This window comes from Salvelinus namaycush, chromosome 11, assembly GCF_016432855.1.
Source record: "Salvelinus namaycush isolate Seneca chromosome 11, SaNama_1.0, whole genome shotgun sequence".
In the NCBI taxonomy this organism is placed as follows: domain Eukaryota; kingdom Metazoa; phylum Chordata; class Actinopteri; order Salmoniformes; family Salmonidae; genus Salvelinus; species Salvelinus namaycush.
The window spans coordinates 34,310,716-34,330,121 of record NC_052317.1 but is presented as its reverse complement, the minus strand read 5'-3'; the positions used below and the strand labels follow the sequence as shown (position 1 = coordinate 34,330,121).

Sequence of the window (19,406 nt, the reverse complement as noted above, 5' to 3'; positions counted from 1 at the left end):
GCTGCGCCTTGGTCCAATCTCTCACCCAAAGACGATCGTGACAGAATTAGCCACCAATCCAGGACCAAGCGGCGTGTCAAGCGGCAACAGGACCCACCTACACAGGATTCATGGACATGGGAGGAGATATTGGATGGAAAGGGACCTTGGGCACAACCGGGAGAATATCGCCTCCCTCGTGAAGAGCTGGAGGCAGCTAAAGCCGAGAGGAGGCGATATGAGGAGGCAGCACGGAAGCAAGGCTGGAAGCCCGTGAGTACAACCCAAAAATTTCTTGGGGGGGGCCTTAAAGGGAGTGTGGCGAAGTCAGGTAGGAGACCTGCGCCTACTCCCTGTACTTACCGTGGAGAGCGAGAGTACGGGCAGACACCGGGTTACGCAGTAGAGCGCATGGTGTCTCCTGTACGCGTTCATAGCCCGGTTCGGTACATTCCAGCTCCACGTATCGGCCGGGCTAGATTGAGCGTTGAGCCGGATGTCATGAAGCCGGCCCAACGCATCTGGTCACCAGTGCGTCTCCTCGGGCCGGCTTACATGGCACCAGCCTTACGCATGGTGTCCCCGGTTCGCCTACATAGCCCGGTGCGGGTTATTCCACCTCCCCGCACTGGTCGGGCGACGGGGAGCATACAACCAGGTAAGGTTGGGCAGGCTCAGTGCTCAAGGGAGCCAGTACGCCTGCACGGTCCGGTATTTCCGGCGCCACCTCCCCGCCCCAACCCAGTACCACCAGTGCCTCCTCCACGCACTAGCCCTATGGTGCGTGTCTCCAGCCCTTTACCACCAGTGCCTAAACCACGCACCAAGCATCCTGTGTGTCCCCAGAGTCCTGTGCGTCCTGTTGCTGCTCCCCGCACTAGCCCTGAGATGCGTGTCCCCAGTCCGGTACCACCAGTTCCGGCACCACGCACTAGGCCTAATGTGCGCTCCCAGGGTCCAGTATGCCCTGTTCCTTCTCCCCGCACTAGCCTGAAGGTGCGTGTCCTTAGCCCGGTGCCTCCAGTTCCGGCACCACGCACCAGGCCTACAGTGCGCCTCATCCGGCCAGAGCCATCCGTCTGCCCAGTGCCATCTGAGCCATCCGTCTGCCCAGCGCCATCTGAGCCATCCGTCTCCCCAGCGCCATCTGAGCCATCCGTCTCCCCAGCGCCGTCTGAGCCATCCGTCTGTCCAGAGCCATTAGAGCCGCCCGTCTGTCCCGAGCCGTCAGAGCCGTTAGTCAGTCAGGAGCCGCTAGAGCCATTCGTCAGTCAGGATCTGCCAGAGCCGCCAACCAGACAGGATCTGCCAGAGCCGCCAACCAGACAGGATCTGCCAGAGCCGCCAACCAGACAGGATCTGCCAGAGCCGCCAACCAGACAGGATCTGCCAGAGCCGTCAGCCAGCCATGAGCGTCCAGATCCGTCAGCCAGCCATGAGCAGCCAGATCCGTCAGCCAGCCATGAGCAGCCAGATCCGTCAGCCAGCCATGAGCAGCCAGATCCGTCAGCCAGCCATGAGCAGCCAGATCCGTCAGCCAGCCATGAGCAGCCAGATCCGTCAGCCAGCCATGAGCAGCCAGATCCGTCAGCCAGCCATGAGCAGCCAGATCCGTCAGCCAGCCATGAGCAGCCAGATCCGTCAGCCAGCCATGAGCAGCCAGATCCGTCAGCCAGCCATGAACAGCCAGATCCGTCAGCCAGCCATGAGCAGCCAGATCCGTCAGCCAGCCATGAGCCGTCCAGCCAGGATCCGCCAGAGCCGTCCAGCCAGGATCCGCCAGAGCCGTCATTCAGTCCGGAGCTGCTGTCCCTCAGTCCGGAGCTGCCCCTTATCCTGGTGCTGCCCCTTATCCTGGTGCTGCCCCTTATCCCGGTGCTGCCCCTTATCCCGGTGCTGCCCCTTAGTCCGGTGCTGCCCCTTAGTCCGGTGCTGCCCCTTAGTCCGGTGCTGCCCCTTAGTCCGGTGCTGCCACTTAGTCCGGTGCTGCCCCTTATTCCAGTGGGGTTAAGAAAGCGGGTAGTGACTATGGTGGGGTGGGGACCACGACCAGTGCCAGAGCCGCCACCGTGGACAGACGCCCACCCAGACCCTCCCCTAGACTTTATGCTGGTGCGCCCGGAGTTCGCACCTTAAGGGGGGGGTTATGTCACACCCTGGCCTTAGTTATCTTTGTTTTCATTATTATTTTAGTTAGGTCAGGGTGTGACATGGGGAAGTTTGTGTGTTTTTTGTATTGTCTAGGGTGTTGTATGTTTTAGGGGGTTTAGTAGAGGAGATGGTTTAGTGTTCAGTGTAGGTGTCTAGGAAAGTCTATGGTTGCCTGAATTGGGTCTCAATTAGAGACAGCTGGTTATTGTTGTCTCTGATTGGGAGCCATATTTAAGGCAACCATAGGCTTTAGCTTTTTGTGGGTAATTGTCTATGTCAGTATGTAATGGTCAGTGTCAGCACCATTTTGTTATTATAGCTTCACGGTCGTCAGTTTGTTATTTTGTTTGTTTAGTTGTATAGTGTTCGTTTCGTGTTTTTTTCCCTCTTCTGAATAAAAGAAGATGTACTTTCCACACGCTGCGCCTTGGTCCAATCTCTCACCCAAAGACGATCGTGACAGCCATTTTATGTCAATCCAGTGTCACAGTTTGTCAATTTTGTATCTCCATAATATCACTCTGACTCCAGCAAAAGCAATCTTATCTAAGCCATTAATTATTTGAATCTCTCTGCTACCAATCATACTTCTGTGAAAACAGATCCAACTATACTGAATAAAAATATAAATGCAACATGCAACAACTTCAAAGATTTTACTGAGTTACAGTTCATATAAGGAAATCAGTCAATTGAAATATATTTATTAGGCCCTAATCTTTGGATTTCACATGACTGGGAATACAGATATGCACAGATACTTTAAAATAAAGGTAGGAGTCTGGATCAGAAAACCAGTCAGTATCTGGTGTGACTGCCATTTGCCTCATGCAGCGCAACACATCTCCTTCACATAGAGTTAATCAGGCTGTTGATTGTGGCCTGTTGAATGTTGTCCCACTCCTCTTCAATGGCTGTGTGAAGTTGCTGGATATTGGCGGGAAATGGAAAACTCTGTCATACACGTCGATCCAGAGCATCCCAAACATGCTTAATCTGTGACATGTCTGGTGAGTATGCAGTCCATGGAAGAACTGGGACATTTTCCAGGAATTGGAATTTGGGAATTTTCCAGGAATTGTGTACAGATCCTTGCGACATGGGGCTGTGCATTATCATTCTGAAACATGAGGTGATGGCGGCGGATGAATGGCACGACAATGGGCCTCAGGATCTCGTCACGGTATCTCTGTGCATTAAGATTGCCATAGATAAAATGCAATTGTGCTCGTTGTCCATAGCTTATGCCTTCCCATACCATAACCCCACCGCCACCATGGGGCACTCTGTTCACAACGTTGACATCAGCAAACCACTTGCCCACACGATGCCATACACATGGTCTGGGTTGTGAGAACAGTTGAACGTACTGCCGAATTCTCTAAAACAGCATTAGAGGCGTTTTATGGTAGAGAAATTAACATTGAATTCTCTGGCAACAGCTCTGGTGGACATCCCTGCATTCCGCATGCCAATTGCACGCTCCCTCAATTGCATGCTCCCTGTGGCAATGTGCTATGTGACAAAACTGCACATTTTAGAGTGAACTTTTATTGTTCCCGGCACAAGGTGCAACTGTGTAATGCTGTTTAATCAACTTCTTGATATGCCACACCTTTCAGGTTTATCTTGGTAATCGAGAAATTCTCAGCAACAGGGATGTAAACAAATTTGTGCACAAAATTGGAGAGAAATAAGCTTTTTGTGCATATGGAACATTTCTGGGATCTTTTATTTCAGCTCATGAAACATGGGACCAACACTTTACATGTTGTGTTTATATTTTTGTTCAGTATGCAATGAATAAACCGTGATTGTTTGTCCCTAATCGTCCAGTGCCAGCAGCTCCCCTTAATTTACTGCACATCCATGGCCCTTGTCCAGATGAGTGTGTGGACACAACCCATTGGTTGGTTAATATAACATATCAGTTATATGAACTTTGGATTCCTGTTCCTGTTTCCCGTCAGCAAGACTATTTTCTGATAAGACTATTTGCTCTAATATTGCTCTAATCTAGGCTGGTTGTCAAGTTCTCTGTTTTCCTGCTTTGGAAATAGGTCGAAATTACACAATGTTTAAATTAGTTGGAGAGTATCTTGGATACTTCTTCCCCTCCCCCCTTGGATGAGAACTTTAGAAGAGTATTGAGAAACTTTAACAAACGTTGGGAGCAGCCAGCTTTATAAAAGCTAGACGACTGTGGGACGAGCATAAGTCTGTCTGAGAATGATGGCAAGAATACAGACGACTTTAATTTGCCTCCTTCTCCCCTGTCTCCTTCAGGATTCTTTAAGTAGACATGGTAAGACACAACTGAGTTTGAAAATGTATTGCTTCAAGCTATTTTCACAGCATAGACAGATATTGTACTACTGGATAATAGCAATAGAATACAATATATACATTTCTATGTGTCGTTTAAATGGTTAAGGACAGTCATTGAACACTAATGTGTTTTGTTTGTCAGTCCCTCATGAAGGTGGCCATGCTTTGCAACCTCGCATCCAGAGAGACATAAAGAATGTAGATCCCCCTGTGGTCTTACAGGGGCCAATAACTCATGTAACGGATGTAGACGCAATCCTCCAGAAGCACAATGTAAGTGTAATAGGTGTGAAATGGCTAGCTAGTTAACGGTGCATGCTAGTAGTATTTCAATCGGTGATATAATTTTTTGGGGTGGGAGCGATAGTTAACGATGCTACGTGGGAAGGCAGTTGTTAATGTGTTCAGAAGGTCCCTGGTTCAAGCCCAGGTTGGGGCGAGGAGAGGGAACAACATAAGAGCCTTATACATTCTGTCTCTTACTCCAAAATACACACATTTTTAAACCAAGCTTGGTCCCTCTCTCGTAGCATATGACAGTTGTTTTGTCCATACAGGTTTGTCTGATTTCCACTTGCCCGATAATAATGTTCAATGTGATTAGGTTAGAAATTGGGTGTTAGAATGATGTAATGTTCTGTTTTTCTTACCTTCAGATCACTCTACCAAATGGCTACCTTGGTCAGGTAAGAACTTGTATGAACTTTGCTTTTGCAACACAAATAACTAAGTTGATTACACAACAAGTTTTTACTTAATATACTGTGTTGGCTTAAAATACAAGTCTTCTTATTAATACATGTCTTCTTATTTGCCTTTCGGGAAGTTGTATTTTACTTAATTTTTTTCAATTTACTTGTCAGGGACCAGTTTATAATCGGATTTATTACAACAGATATAGCAAAAAAGCAAGTGGATTTGTTTTCCCCATTGGGGAGATTGTTGTACCTGTTTATATGGTCTGTAGTTAGTCAAGGTATATTTAAAAGAACTAGAAAGGAGTCAGAGGTGACTAAGGACAACATTGATATACTCAAACAAAATAACAACTTTACAACATTCATGTGTCAATATACAAATAGTTTACATAGTTGAGCAAAAGTCGATATTATAGTTCATCCAACTTAAACTGTATAGTTCAGCTGATGATATATTTTCATATTGAAGTTAAACAACACAAACAACACATTGTGCTAATACATTAGCAGACATACAGCCCTCCCCTACAGGGCAGGCCATTATTTTGGCTACCATGGTTATGCCTCCATAGGATGACAATGCCCCCATCCACAGAGCATGACATGAGTGGTCACTGAACGGTTTGATGAGCATGAAAACAATGTAAACCATATGCCATGGCCATCTGTCACCAGATCTCAACCCAATTAAACACTTATGGGAGATTCTGGAGCGGCGCCTGAGATGGGATTTTCCACCACCATCAACAAAACACCAAATGAAGGAATTTATCATGGGAGAATGGTGTCGCATCCCTCCAGTAGTGTTACAGACACTTGTAGAATCTATGCCACGGTGCATCGAAGCTGTTCTTGTTCATGCTGGCCCAACGCCCTATTAAGGCACTTTATGTTGGTGTTTCCTTTATTTTGTCAGTTACCTGTATGCTAGCAAAACTTTCCTGCCTCAAAGTTGAGCAAACTAGAAATGGTGTGGCAGCTGGTTGCCTTAATTCAAAAATTTTGGGGATCAACTTACATTTTTCTTTACAGTGCACTGTTGTGAACAGCTGTGAGGGTGAGTACCTTGCTTTTGCAAACACTTCTTCATGTCAAATCTATTATTATACTGGTATCATAAGATGCTGCACATTGTTCACCAATTTTACAGCAATTCAGCGAGGGGTGGGGGGGATTGAAATACATAATGTGGTAATAATAGATTATATTGTTGCATATGCCTACCTAAAATGAGTGTTGTCATGTAATCATATAATCTGAATAGATGAGACCTGTATGTGATGTGACAAATGATTCTATTGAACCTATGTTATTTTAACACAACTGTGTTCACAGGTCTGAAAGAGCAACTGGTGGACACAAACAGACAATTGCAGGAGAAAACCAGCCACACCATTCAACTGGGTGAGCTGTTGTATTGCTGCTGTTCCTACATGTCACCTACAGCGCGGTCGCCCTTTTTCTAGCTCCTAGCCAACTTTGCAGTATTTTGTATTTTTTTGTATTATATTATTTATTATATATTATAATATTATATTATTATATAATTATTATTATGATTATTATGATTATTATTATTATTTTATTATTATTATATAATATTAATATTATAATATTATTATATTATATTACATTATTTGCTCAGAATGTTTCTAATATTATTATTTCGGACTCTGACATTGCTCGTTCTGATGTGTCTTAATTGTATATTGTTATTCTATTGCTTGATATTGCTGCGTTGTTGGAGCTAGAAACTTAAGCATTTCGCTCAGGGCCGGCTCCAGGCATAACCTACATAAGCAACCCTAAAAAACATTATTTTTAATACTTTTAGCAACTCAGTCGAGGTCTCAACTTCCTTGTTATGTCACTGACATCAATTACCCATGTCAGCTAACAATTTTTAGATTGATAAGTTAGTCTAGCCAGCTATCTAAACTTGTAGTGATCATGGCCGAATACCGACCGGCAACGCAGGGCACGTGCCCAGAGGTCCTGACCTCCAGGGTGCCCCCATTTATTTTGTTAGTCACTTTCACTCAGATATCATTAACATGGCATAAAGATGTCATAGCAAAATGTGTAGAATTGCAGGAAATTAGCTGCAAAACTGAAAAATGTTTCTCTCCACCCCATGGCCAAATTTGTAGAACTGCAGAAAACTTGCTTTAAAACTGCAACATTTTCTCTTCACCTAATGGCAAAATGTGTAGAATTGCAGGAGATTAACTTTAAAACGTAAATATTGTTTATCTCTGCCGTCAAGGGCGGTCCACTAAAATGTTTTGCCCGCGAGGTCCCCCAAAAGGCTAGAGCCAGCCATGATTTCGCTGCATCTGCGATAACATCTGCAAAATTTTGTATGCGACCAATAAGCATTCATTTAATTTTGGGCATCTAAGACCAAATATTCGATGTCCAGTGTAGGGACCAATTAAATGGCTCTAAAACTCTTTATTATTCATTTTAGAACAAGAAGTGTTTAGACTGAAGTTCACAGTGAGACAGTTGAGAGTGAAGTCTACAACCTGCGGTCTGGAAACATCAGATCACATTGCCAGTAAGTGTTACCTCACCACTGCAAGTCTTATCTTTTAGTCGTAAGGGGGATATGTCAAACAACTTCTTATAGAACAACTCCACTATGGTACAATACTGTTAATGCTTGAAACAATATAATATATCTAACAGAACTGCAAGCTCAGTTGGAGGATAAGATGAGTCAACTGGAACTGTCATGTTTTGTCTTTTGATTATCATGTCTTGTCCCTGTGCTTCCCTTCCATTTGTCTCCCTCTGCTGGTCTTAGTAGGTTCTTTCCCTCTCTCTTCCCCTCCCTCTCTTCCTCTCTCGCTCTCTCTCTATCGTTCCGTTCCTGCTCCCAGCTGTTCCTCATTCTCCTAACTACCTCATTTAATCTTTCACACCTGTCCCCTATTTTGCCCTCTGATTAGAGTTCCTATTTCTCCCTCTGTTTTCCGCTTCTGTCCTTGTCGGATCTTTGTTTGATGTTTGCTGTTCCGTGTCCTGGTTCCGCCCTGTCGTGTTTTTGCCTTCATCAGATGCTGCGTGTGAGCAGGTGTCATCTAAGATATATCCAGGAGTACCGTTTTGTTTAAGTTTGGAATAAAGACTCTGTTTTTGTTAAGTCGCTTTTGGGTCCTCATTCATCTGCATAACAGAAAGATCCGACCAGTATGGACCCAGCGACTACGGATTCTCGCAACACTGCCATCGAGATCCAGGGAGCAATGCTCGGCAGACACGAGCAGGAATTGTCTGCTGCTCGTCATGCCGTTGAGACCCTGGCCGCTCAGGTTTCCAACCTCTCAGGACAGTTTCAGAGTCTTCGTCTCGTGCCACCTGTTACTTCCTGGTCTTCCGAGTCTTCGGAACCTAGGGTTAATAACCCACCATGTTACTCTGGGCAACCCACTGAGTGCCGCTCCTTTCTGACCCAGTGTGATATTGTGTTTTCTCTCCAGCCCAACACATACTCACGAGAGAGAGCTCGGATCGCCTACGTCATATCACTCCTTACTGGTCGGGCTCGGGAGTGGGGCACAGCTATCTGGGAGGCAAGGGCTGAGTGTACTAACGATTATCAGAGCTTTAAAGAGGAGATGATACGGGTTTTTGATCGTTCAGTTTTTGGGAAGGAGGCTTCCAGGGTCCTGGCTTCCCTATGTCAAGGTGATCGATCCATAACGGATTACTCTATAGAGTTTCGCACTCTTGCTGCATCCAGTGACTGGAACGAGCCGGCGTTGCTCGCTCGTTTTCTGGAGGGACTTCACGCTGAGGTTAAGGATGAGATTCTCTCCCGGGAGGTTCCTTCCAGCGTGGACTCTTTGATTGCACTCGCCATCCGCATAGAACGACGGGTAGATCTTCGTCACCGAGCTCGTGGAAGAGAGCTCGCGTTAACGGTGTTTCCCCTCTCCGCATCTCAACCATCTTCTCCCATCAGCTCAGAGACTGAGCCCATGCAGCTGGGAGGTATTCGCATCTCGACTAAGGAGAGGGAACGGAGAATCACCAACCGCCTTTGTCTCTATTGCGGTTCTGCTGGACATTTTGTCATGTCATGTCCAGTAAAAGGCCAGAGCTCATCAGTAAGCGGAGGGCTACTGGTGAGCGCTACTACTCAGGTCTCTCCATCAAGATCCTGTACTACCTTGTCGGTCCATCTACGCTGGACCGGTTCGGCTGCTTCCTGCAGTGCCTTGATAGACTCTGGGGCTGAGGGTTGTTTTATGGACGAAGCATGGGCTCGGAAACATGACATTCCTCTCAGACAGTTAGGGAAGCCCACGCCCATGTTCGCCTTAGATGGTAGTCTTCTCCCCAGTATCAGATGTGAGACACTACCTTTAACCCTCACAGTATCTGGTAACCACAGTGAGACCATTTCCTTTTTGATTTTTCGTTCACCTTTTACACCTGTTGTTTTGGGTCATCCCTGGCTAGTATGTCATAATCCTTCTATTAATTGGTCTAGTAATTCTATCCTATCCTGGAACGTTTCTTGTCATGTGAAGTGTTTAATGTCTGCTATCCCTCCTGTGTCTTCTGTCCCCTCTACTCAGGAGGAACCTGGTGACTTGACAGGAGTGCCGGAGGAATATCATGATCTGCGCACGGTCTTCAGTCGGTCCAGAGCCAGCTCCCTTCCTCCTCACCGGTCGTATGATTGTTGTATTGATCTCCTTCCGGGGACCACTCCCCCTCGGGGTAGACTTTACTCTCTGTCGGCTCCCGAACGTAAGGCTCTCGAGGATTATCTGTCTGTTTCTCTCAACGCCGGTACCGTGGTGCCTTCTTCCTCTCCCGCCGGAGCGGGGTTTTTCTTTGTTAAGAAGAAGGACGGTACTCTGCGCCCCTGTGTGGATTATCGAGGGCTGAATGACATAACGGTTAAGAATCGTTATCCGCTTCCCCTTATGTCGTCAGCCTTCGAGATGCTGCAGGGAGCCAGGTTCTTTACTAAGTTGGACCTTCGTAACGCTTACCATCTCGTACGCATCAGAGAGGGGGACGAGTGGAAAACGGCGTTTAACACTCCGTTAGGGCATTTTGAATACCGGGTTCTGCCGTTCGGTCTCTCTAATGCTCCAGCGGTCTTTCAGGCATTAGTCAATGATGTACTGAGAGACATGCTGAACATCTTTGTTTTCGTTTACCTTGACGATATCCTGATTTTTTCACCGTCACTCGAGATTCATGTTCAGCACGTTCGACGTGTACTCCAGCGCCTTTTAGAGAATTGTCTCTACGTGAAGGCTGAGAAGTGCGCCTTTCATGTCTCCTCTGTCACTTTTCTTGGTTCTGTTATTTCCGCTGAAGGCATTCAGATGGATCCCGCTAAGGTCCAGGCTGTCAGCGATTGGCCCGTCCCTAAGTCACGTGTCGAGTTGCAGCGCTTTCTCGGTTTCGCTAATTTCTATCGGCGTTTCATTCGTAATTTCGGTCAAGTGGCTGCCCCTCTCACAGCTCTGACTTCTGTCAAGACTTGCTTTAAGTGGTCCGGTTCCGCCCAGGGAGCTTTTGATCTCCTCAAGAAGCGTTTTACATCCGCTCCTATCCTTGTTACTCCTGACGTCACTAAACAATTTATTGTCGAGGTTGACGCTTCAGAGGTGGGCGTGGGAGCCATTCTGTCCCAGCGCTTCCAGTCTGACGATAAGGTTCATCCTTGCGCTTACTTTTCTCATCGCCTGTCGCCATCGGAACGCAACTATGATGTGGGTAACCGCGAACTGCTCGCTATCCGCTTAGCCATAGGCGAATGGCGACAGTGGTTGGAGGGGGCGACCGTTCCTTTTGTCGTTTGGACTGACCATAAGAACCTTGAGTACATCCGTTCTGCCAAACGACTTAATGCACGTCAAGCTCGTTGGGCGTTGTTTTTCGCTCGTTTCGAGTTCGTGATTTCCTATCGCCCGGGGAATAAGAACACCAAGCCTGATGCCTTATCCCGTCTCTTTAGTTCTTCTGTGGTTTCTACCGACCCCGAGGGGATTCTCCCTGAAGGGCGTGTTGTCGGGTTGACTGTCTGGGGAATTGAGAGACAGGTAAAGCAAGCGCTCACTCACACTGCGTCGCCGCGCGCTTGTCCTAGTAACCTTCTGTTTGTTCCTGTCCCTACTCGTCTGGCTGTTCTTCAGTGGGCTCATTCTGCCAAGTTAGCTGGCCACCCCGGTGTTCGGGGTACGCTTGCTTCTATTCGCCAGCGGTTTTGGTGGCCTACTCAGGAGCGGGACACGCGCCGTTTCGTGGCTGCTTGTTCGGACTGCGCGCAGACTAAGTCAGGTAACTCTCCTCCTGCCGGTCGTCTCAGACCGCTTCCCATTCCTTCTCGACCATGGTCTCACATCGCCTTAGACTTTATTACCGGTCTGCCTTCGTCTGCGGGGAAGACTGTGATTCTTACGGTTATCGATAGGTTCTCTAAGGCGGCACATTTCATTCCCCTCGCTAAGCTTCCTTCCGCTAAGGAGACGGCACAAATCATCATTGAGAATGTGTTCAGAATTCATGGCCTCCCGTTAGACGCCGTTTCAGACAGAGGTCCGCAATTCACGTCACAGTTTTGGAGGGAGTTCTGTCGTTTGATCGGTGCTTCCGTCAGTCTCTCTTCCGGGTTTCATCCCCAGTCTAACGGTCAAGCAGAAAGGGCCAATCAGTCGATTGGTCGCATTTTACGCAGCCTTTCGTTTCGAAACCCTGCGTCTTGGGCAGAACAGCTCCCCTGGGCTGAGTACGCTCACAACTCGCTTCCTTCGTCTGCTACAGGGCTATCTCCGTTTCAGAGTAGTCTTGGTTACCAGCCTCCTCTGTTCTCGTCCCAGCTCGCCGAGTCCAGCGTTCCCTCCGCTCAGGCTTTTGTCCAACGTTGTGAGCGCACTTGGAGGAGGGTCAGGTCTGCACTTTGCCGTTACAGGGCGCAGACTGTGAGAGCCGCCAATAAACGTAGGATTAAGAGTCCTAGGTATTGTCGCGGTCAGAGAGTGTGGCTTTCCACTCGTAACCTTCCCCTTACGACAGCTTCTCGCAAGTTGACTCCGCGGTTCATTGGTCCGTTCCGTGTCTCTCAGGTCGTCAATCCTGTCGCTGTGCGACTGCTTCTTCCGCGACATCTTCGTCGCGTCCACCCTGTCTTCCATGTCTCTTGTGTCAAGCCTTTTCTTCGCGCTCCCGTTCGTCTTCCCTCCCCCCCTCCCGTCCTTGTCGAGGGCGCACCTATTTACAAGGTACGGAAGATCATGGACATGCGTTCTCGGGGACGTGGTCACCAGTACTTAGTGGATTGGGAGGGTTACGGTCCTGAGGAGAGGAGTTGGGTTCCATCTCGGGACGTGCTGGACCGTTCATTGATTAATGATTTCCTCCGTTGCCGCCAGGGTTCCTCCTCGAGTGCGCCAGGAGGCGCTCGGTGAGTGGGGGGGTACTGTCATGTTTTGTCTTTTGATTATCATGTCTTGTCCCTGTGCTTCCCTTCCATTTGTCTCCCTCTGCTGGTCTTAGTAGGTTCTTTCCCTCTCTCTTCCCCTCCCTCTCTTCCTCTCTCGCTCTCTCTCTATCGTTCCGTTCCTGCTCCCAGCTGTTCCTCATTCTCCTAACTACCTCATTTAATCTTTCACACCTGTCCCCTATTTTGCCCTCTGATTAGAGTTCCTATTTCTCCCTCTGTTTTCCGCTTCTGTCCTTGTCGGATCTTTGTTTGATGTTTGCTGTTCCGTGTCCTGGTTCCGCCCTGTCGTGTTTTTGCCTTCATCAGATGCTGCGTGTGAGCAGGTGTCATCTAAGATATATCCAGGAGTACCGTTTTGTTTAAGTTTGGAATAAAGACTCTGTTTTTGTTAAGTCGCTTTTGGGTCCTCATTCATCTGCATAACAGGAACAGATGTCGCATGACAATGGAAACCTGGGTGAGTGGAGCTGACTTGATTGGTATTACCATAGATGCTAGATTACTGGTAGAAACCCTATCACTCATATTTATTTAATTTTCCTATTTTTCTCATTACAGTTCTGAGGATCACAGCTCTTACCTATGAAGTGAATGAACTACAGAAGAAGAACACATCCACCTCAACTTCCACCAAGATCACTGGTAAGAATGTTGTTTATTATGCCTTCTCTCCATGACCATAACCATGTTCCTAAAAATGACATAGACACCCTCCAACTCCACTCTGTTCAACATTTGTTACAATGTATAATTTGCTGCAGTGAGTTATCTCCACATAGTCACTATGAAACCTAGTGAAAAAAATTATTTTCCAATGTGGTCTATCAAATCAAGGTAATGATTTTTGTACCTTTCTGAACTGTGTTAAAATAAAAATGTAAACAACTACCTTACTGGTTCTTTATGAAGGATGTTTATTTGTATTTTAGACCTACTGAGCCAGCTGGAGGAAAATAACAAACAATTGCAGTTTAAAACAGAACAACTGGAAAGGAACAGTCGCAGCGCTCAACGTAGTAAGTGAAGAAACCTGTTATTTCAGCATTCATGTTACTGTTCAGTAGTGGTGAATGGTGTAAAATTGGTTCAGTCCAGTTTCTCAGAAAGAATGCAGGATAGCAGTTTTGTACATTTTAAACATGCATGTGTAATTTCACTTGACTATGACATTTGTTATTTTTTAGTTCTTGAGATTATTGAACTGCAGACCCAGATCTGGGAGTTAGAGAAAACAAATCACAGTCAGGAGACTTTAACCCAAATCACTGGTACAGTATAATCTAAACTACTCAAGATTTAGAAATGTTCAGACAGTTTTGTATTTTTACTTAAACTGAAACCCTTGCGTATCTTTATACAATAGAATACTTTCCTTCTTCCTTTCCCAAAAGCCTGGCGCCCGCAAATAATTTTACTATTGTTGTGTCTAGTTCTACAGAGACAACTGGAGGCCAAGATCAATGAACTGGAGGGCAACTCCGAAGGGAGTGATGACTCCAAAAAAGGTCAGTTTGTTTGGGTTGGATTACTGAAACTGATTCACCTGGAAAAAACGTTTGTAGGGCAAACAGACGCCCACTCACACAAGATATCTCACAAAGCATACTGACAATATCAGAGGAGAATGTCTTCCAAAATTCATTCCTAAGTTATCTCTCTTGGCTTTTCAGTGGTGATGATGATCACATTGGAGAATGAGGTTACAGAGCTACAGAAATGGATCTCAGAGCTCACTGAGGAATCCAAAACTAAAATTACTGGTGACTAAATAGTTATTATTTTATAGACAGAATTACCCCCCCCCCCCCCGAGTTGGACATTGAGTTGAACTGATCTCTGATAAAGCTAAATTGCTTTTTTTAAATAGATCAACAGAGGCAACTGAAGGAGATGAACCAGCAACTAATTGACAAGATATTACAACTGCCTGACAACAACACTAACACTGAACTAAGTAAGTGGACAAGTGTCTCTCCATAATGATCCTAGACTGAGATATGCTGCAATAGGATCTAGGGTCTCTGCATGTCCTACTAACTGCTCTGTTCTTGATTATTTCAGCTGAGGAGATTTTAGCGTTGCAGAATGCAATAAATAACCTAAACATACAAATATCAAGTCTACAAAAGAAGACCAATGCCCAACATGCAGGTACATGCCAACCCTACTTGTAATTGTTCTTGGTTGCACCACTGACTGTGAACCCTTTTGCACAAAATGTTGTATGATTGGAAGAATGTCAAAAGCATTGTGTGTTTTTATTAGAGCTGCAGAAGACTTTGAACAACAAGGAAAAACAACAAGAAGCTTGGAAGAAACAACTGAAGGGGGAGGACGAGACTAGCGTACAGCTGAGTAAGTGAAGCAGCAAAATTTGATATTTTTTATCATATCTAACTGTCCAGAAAATACAAAAGCTATTTTCAACAATTTATGAAATATGATTTGAAGAAGGGATACAGACTAAAATAATCCCACCCTGTTACTTTGCTCATTTTCTTTCTCTCTGTCCAGTTATGAAGATAATTTCTATAATGAGGGAACAGAGGGATTTACAGATACAAACAACACAACAGATGCAGACAACAGCAGCCCAGATCACTGGTGAGATCTTTATTGTCATTATCTCTAATGTTCCCTCCTGTGAATGCACCCTCCTGTGAATTCACTCTCCTGTGAATACACCCTCATTGGGTTGTGTGAAGTATGATGTCCTAATTTTCTAATGTGTATCAAAATGAACTGTTTGAACTCCAGCACTTCTGCAACAAGTTCAGGACAAAGAGGACGAGATTGACAGAGTTCAGGCTGAAAACAAAGGTAAAGACCACTTCCTCTGTTCCTGTCTTGTTTATCACTACAGGCCTACAGCGCTAGTCTGCTCTAATCATTACTTTAGGTGTAAAACCCACAGTGTTCTACATTTCATTTTTGATTTGATTGTTGTGTTACTTTGATAAGAATGTCTGATAGATTATGCTCCTTCCTTTTAAAACAGACCTGCAGAAACAGCTGAAGGAGAATAATGCAACGTGTTTCAGTCTCGAGAACAAATATGACCGTGAGACTCTTTCTTCTTACTATCACTAAAGCCAGAACATGTCCTCAACATTTAACATTTTGAGTAAACTAGTTCTCACACATCATCATGATATTCTGAGATGTTGAAACTCCCTTTATGATCCTAAGCCTGTTTTGTGTGTGCCTCTCACAGGGGTGAGGGGTGAATTAGAGGACAAGATAAACTTACTTAACAGTCAAAATTCAGGCATCTCCAAACTAGGTGAGTGAGGCCAGTTGGACAGTTTCTGCTAATTTCTAATAGGTACATTGTGTTTTCTACAGTTGACAGCAGTTTACTGTATAGTAATAGTAGATCATTTTGGTTCTAACAGTTCTAAGTATCGTGGCTCTGAATGATGAAGTGAAGTGGCTGAGGACTCAAATAATTTCTCCAGAAGCCGCAGACAAGATCGATGGTGAGTGTCACTGCCAGTGCTTTCCCCCTCATTACTCCATGCGCTGCAGAAGGGTTGTTCTGTTAAGAAAAACTCTCATGGTTTAATTTGTTATTTGAACTGTATCTGTCTCTCAGAGCTGCAGAAGAAACTGGAGCAGAAGAACCGAGAATTAAAAACGAAGAGCAACGAACTGCAGGAAAAAAGTTCAAACGGACAAAGGAGTGAGTTTTCCACTGATTTAACCCATCCTGAGAGAGCACGTGTAATGCTATGCAATTATAATAAATAAACACTGACGAATTACAAATGAGACTAATTCTACATTTTAGGTTAATTCAATCGAGTCAGGTTGTTTCAAATGTGGTTGTCCTTTTTCAGTTCTGAGAATAATTGAGGTGCAGAATCTGATATGGGAGTTCCAGAAAGGAGTGGCCACTCAGAGCAACATTTACCAGGTTGCAGGTGAGTGAAAAAATCATTTAATTAATTACAAGGTCATTTCAGAGAAATACTTTGATTATTTTAGTGTAAAACCACTCATGAGACATACATTATTCAACCACATCTGTAACTCGGTTGTACATCTTTTGCACAGTGCTACAGAAAGAGCTGAATGACCTGACTGCTGAAATGGAGGACAAGGCCGATGACGACTCAAAACTGGGTGAGTTTTGATAATAGGATGGACAGGAAAGCTGAACATCCCACTGGGCACAACTTGGTTAATTCAACGTTGTTTCAATGTCATTTGTTAAGTTATTGTGACGTGGAATCATAGCCGCGGGAGGTAGGGGTGCTGAGGGTGCTGCAGCACCCCCTGAAAATTCATAATAATAAAAAATATATATATATATACAGTACGAGTCAAAAGTTTGGACACACCTACTCATTCCAAGGTTTTTCTTTATTTTTACTATTTTCTACATTGTAAAATAATAGTGAAGACATCAAAACTATGAAATAACACATATGGAATCATGTAGTAACCAAAAAAGTGTAAAACAAATAAAATTATATTTTATATTTGAGATTCTTCAAAGTAGCCACCCTTTGCCTTGATGACAGCTTTGCACACTCTTGGCATTCTTTCAACCAGCTTCACCTGGAATGCTTTTCCAACAGTCTTGAAGGAGTTCCCACATACGCTGAGCACTTGTTGGCTGGTTTTCCTTCACTTTGTGGTCCAACTCATCCCAAACCATCTCAATTGGGTTGAGGTCGGGTGATTGTGGAGGCCAGGTCATCTGATGCAGCACCCCATCACTCTCCTTCTTGGTCTAATAGCCCTTATACAGCCTGGAGGTGTTGTGTCATTTTCCTGTTGAAAAATAAATGATAGTCCTATTAAGCGCAAACCAGATGGGATGGCCTATCGCTGCAGAATGCTGTGGTAGTCATGCTGGTTCAGTGCGCCTTGAATTCTAAATAAATCACAGTGTCACCAGCAAAGCACCCTCACACCTCCTCCTCCGTGCTTCACGGTGGGAACTACACATGCAGAGATCATCCGTTCACCTACTCTGCGTCTCACAAAGACACAGCGGTTGGAACCAAAAATCGCAAATTTGGACTCATCAGACCAAAGGACAGATTTCCATCGGTCTAATGTCCATTGCTTGTGTTTCTTGGCCCAAGCAAGTCTCTTCTTCTGATTGGTGTCCTTTAGTAGTGGTTACTTTGCAGCAATTCGACAATGAAGGCCTGATTCACACAGTCTCCTCAGAACAGTTGATGTTGAGATGCGTCTGTTACTTGAACTCTGTGATGCATTTATTTGGGCTTCAATTTCCGAGGCTGGTAACTCTAATGAACGTATCCTCTGCAGCAGAGGTAACTCTGGGTCTTCCTAAATGTACATTACTGTTTTGTACTTTCCATCACCATGAAGAAAAACAATGCACAATACAATAATTGAGTACATTGAGGAATCAAGTGGTTTGTGATGATGGGATGTGATGATGTAGCTCAGATGGTAGAGTATGGCGCTTGCAATGTTAGGGTTGTGGGTTCGATTCCCCCAGAGCAACTACTGTAAGTTACTCTGGGGGTCTCCAGAGTGGTGCAGCGGTCTCAGGAACTGCATCGCAGGCTGTGTTTCGCAGCCGGCCGTGACCGGGAGACCCATGAGGCGGGGCACAGTCGGTCCAGGTTAGGGGACGGTTTGGCCGGCCAGGATGTCCTTGTCCCATTGCGCTCTAGTGCTCCTTGTGGCGGGCCGGGCGCATGCATGCTGACTTTGGTTGCAAGCTGTACGGTGTTTCCTCCGACACATTGGTGCACCTGGCTTCCTGGTTAAGTGAACAGTCTGTCAAGAAGCTGTGCGGCTTGACGGGGTCGTGTTTCAGAGGACGCATGGCTCTCAACCTTCGCCTCTACTGAGTCCATACAGGAGTTGCAGTGATGGGACAAGACTGTAACTACCAATTGGATATCACTAAAAAGTAAAAAATATATAATAAATAAAAAAGTTGCTCTGGATAAGCGTGCCTACTAAAATGGAAAAGGAATGAATAACTAGGGCCCGTAGGACATGTAGGACCTGCCTTGTTGATAGTGTTGTCAAGGCAGAGCTGCGCTTTATTATGGACAGACTTCTCCCCATCTTAGCTACTGTTGTATCAATATGTTTTGACCATAACAGTTTACAATCCAGGGTTACTCCAATCCGTTCAGTCACCTCAATTTACTCAATTTCCACATTAGCAGACTATGATCGACAATGTCAAAAGCTGCACTGAAGTCTAACAAGACAGCCTCCACAATCATTTTATCATCAATTTCTCTCAACCAATCATCAGTTATTTGTGTGTGTCCATTTTTTTGTTGCTGTGAAATAGCATTGTATCTGGTCAAACACAATTTTTTCCAGAAGTTTACTAAGGGTTGGCAACAGGCTGATTGGTCGGCTATTTGAGCCAGTAAAGGGGGCTTTACTATTCTTGGGTATGTTGGATTCACATCTCCATCTCAACCAAAAATAAAAGTATAAAAAATAAAATAATAGGATTCAGCCAGGGGCTCAGATCTAACTATCCAAGCAGTAGATACATCTCCTTTAAATGTTGATATTTGGTTGTGTTGTCAACCAAACACAATTCAATACTACTTTTGTAAGACAGTAAATGCCCTAAAACTGATGTATTGTATGTATTTATTCAACCTTAAAATAAGTAAGACATCCATGGCCACATTTTGAGGTTACTGTAACAATAAATGTATTCTTATGTAATCATAAAAAGTGTGCATGTTTAGGGTCACAGGTCTGTGGAAATCTTCACAATTGCTATAATAATCTGTACAGAATCTGAAACGGCA

The 19,406-nt window shown here is 45.2% G+C and overlaps 1 protein-coding gene across 5 annotated transcripts in view; it reads left to right on the top strand.

The window, feature by feature from the left end:
- The first annotated feature begins 4,298 nt into the window (after positions 1-4,298).
- Positions 4,299-19,406, top strand: part of si:ch211-14a17.10 (putative leucine-rich repeat-containing protein DDB_G0290503) — a 27,196-nt gene continuing 12,088 nt past the window's right edge. For 4 of the 5 annotated variants that reach the window (XM_039004258.1, XM_039004256.1, XM_039004255.1 and 1 more), the window contains exons 1-24: positions 4,299-4,435; positions 4,601-4,731; positions 5,115-5,144; positions 6,189-6,213; positions 6,492-6,560; positions 7,627-7,716; positions 7,848-7,885; positions 13,057-13,087; positions 13,189-13,272; positions 13,560-13,646; positions 13,815-13,898; positions 14,061-14,135; positions 14,301-14,390; positions 14,498-14,584; positions 14,692-14,781; positions 14,896-14,985; positions 15,145-15,234; positions 15,388-15,450; positions 15,629-15,691; positions 15,845-15,913; positions 16,026-16,109; positions 16,226-16,312; positions 16,470-16,553; positions 16,687-16,755. In XM_039004258.1, the coding sequence (XP_038860186.1) occupies positions 4,360-4,435; positions 4,601-4,731; positions 5,115-5,144; positions 6,189-6,213; positions 6,492-6,560; positions 7,627-7,716; positions 7,848-7,885; positions 13,057-13,087; positions 13,189-13,272; positions 13,560-13,646; positions 13,815-13,898; positions 14,061-14,135; positions 14,301-14,390; positions 14,498-14,584; positions 14,692-14,781; positions 14,896-14,985; positions 15,145-15,234; positions 15,388-15,450; positions 15,629-15,691; positions 15,845-15,913; positions 16,026-16,109; positions 16,226-16,312; positions 16,470-16,553; positions 16,687-16,755 (1,786 nt within the window). In that variant the 5' untranslated portion in view covers positions 4,299-4,359. The remainder of the gene's footprint in view (positions 4,436-4,600; positions 4,732-5,114; positions 5,145-6,188; positions 6,214-6,491; positions 6,561-7,626; positions 7,717-7,847; positions 7,886-13,056; positions 13,088-13,188; positions 13,273-13,559; positions 13,647-13,814; positions 13,899-14,060; positions 14,136-14,300; positions 14,391-14,497; positions 14,585-14,691; positions 14,782-14,895; positions 14,986-15,144; positions 15,235-15,387; positions 15,451-15,628; positions 15,692-15,844; positions 15,914-16,025; positions 16,110-16,225; positions 16,313-16,469; positions 16,554-16,686; positions 16,756-19,406) is intronic. The other variant, XM_039004257.1, reaches the window with a different exon arrangement.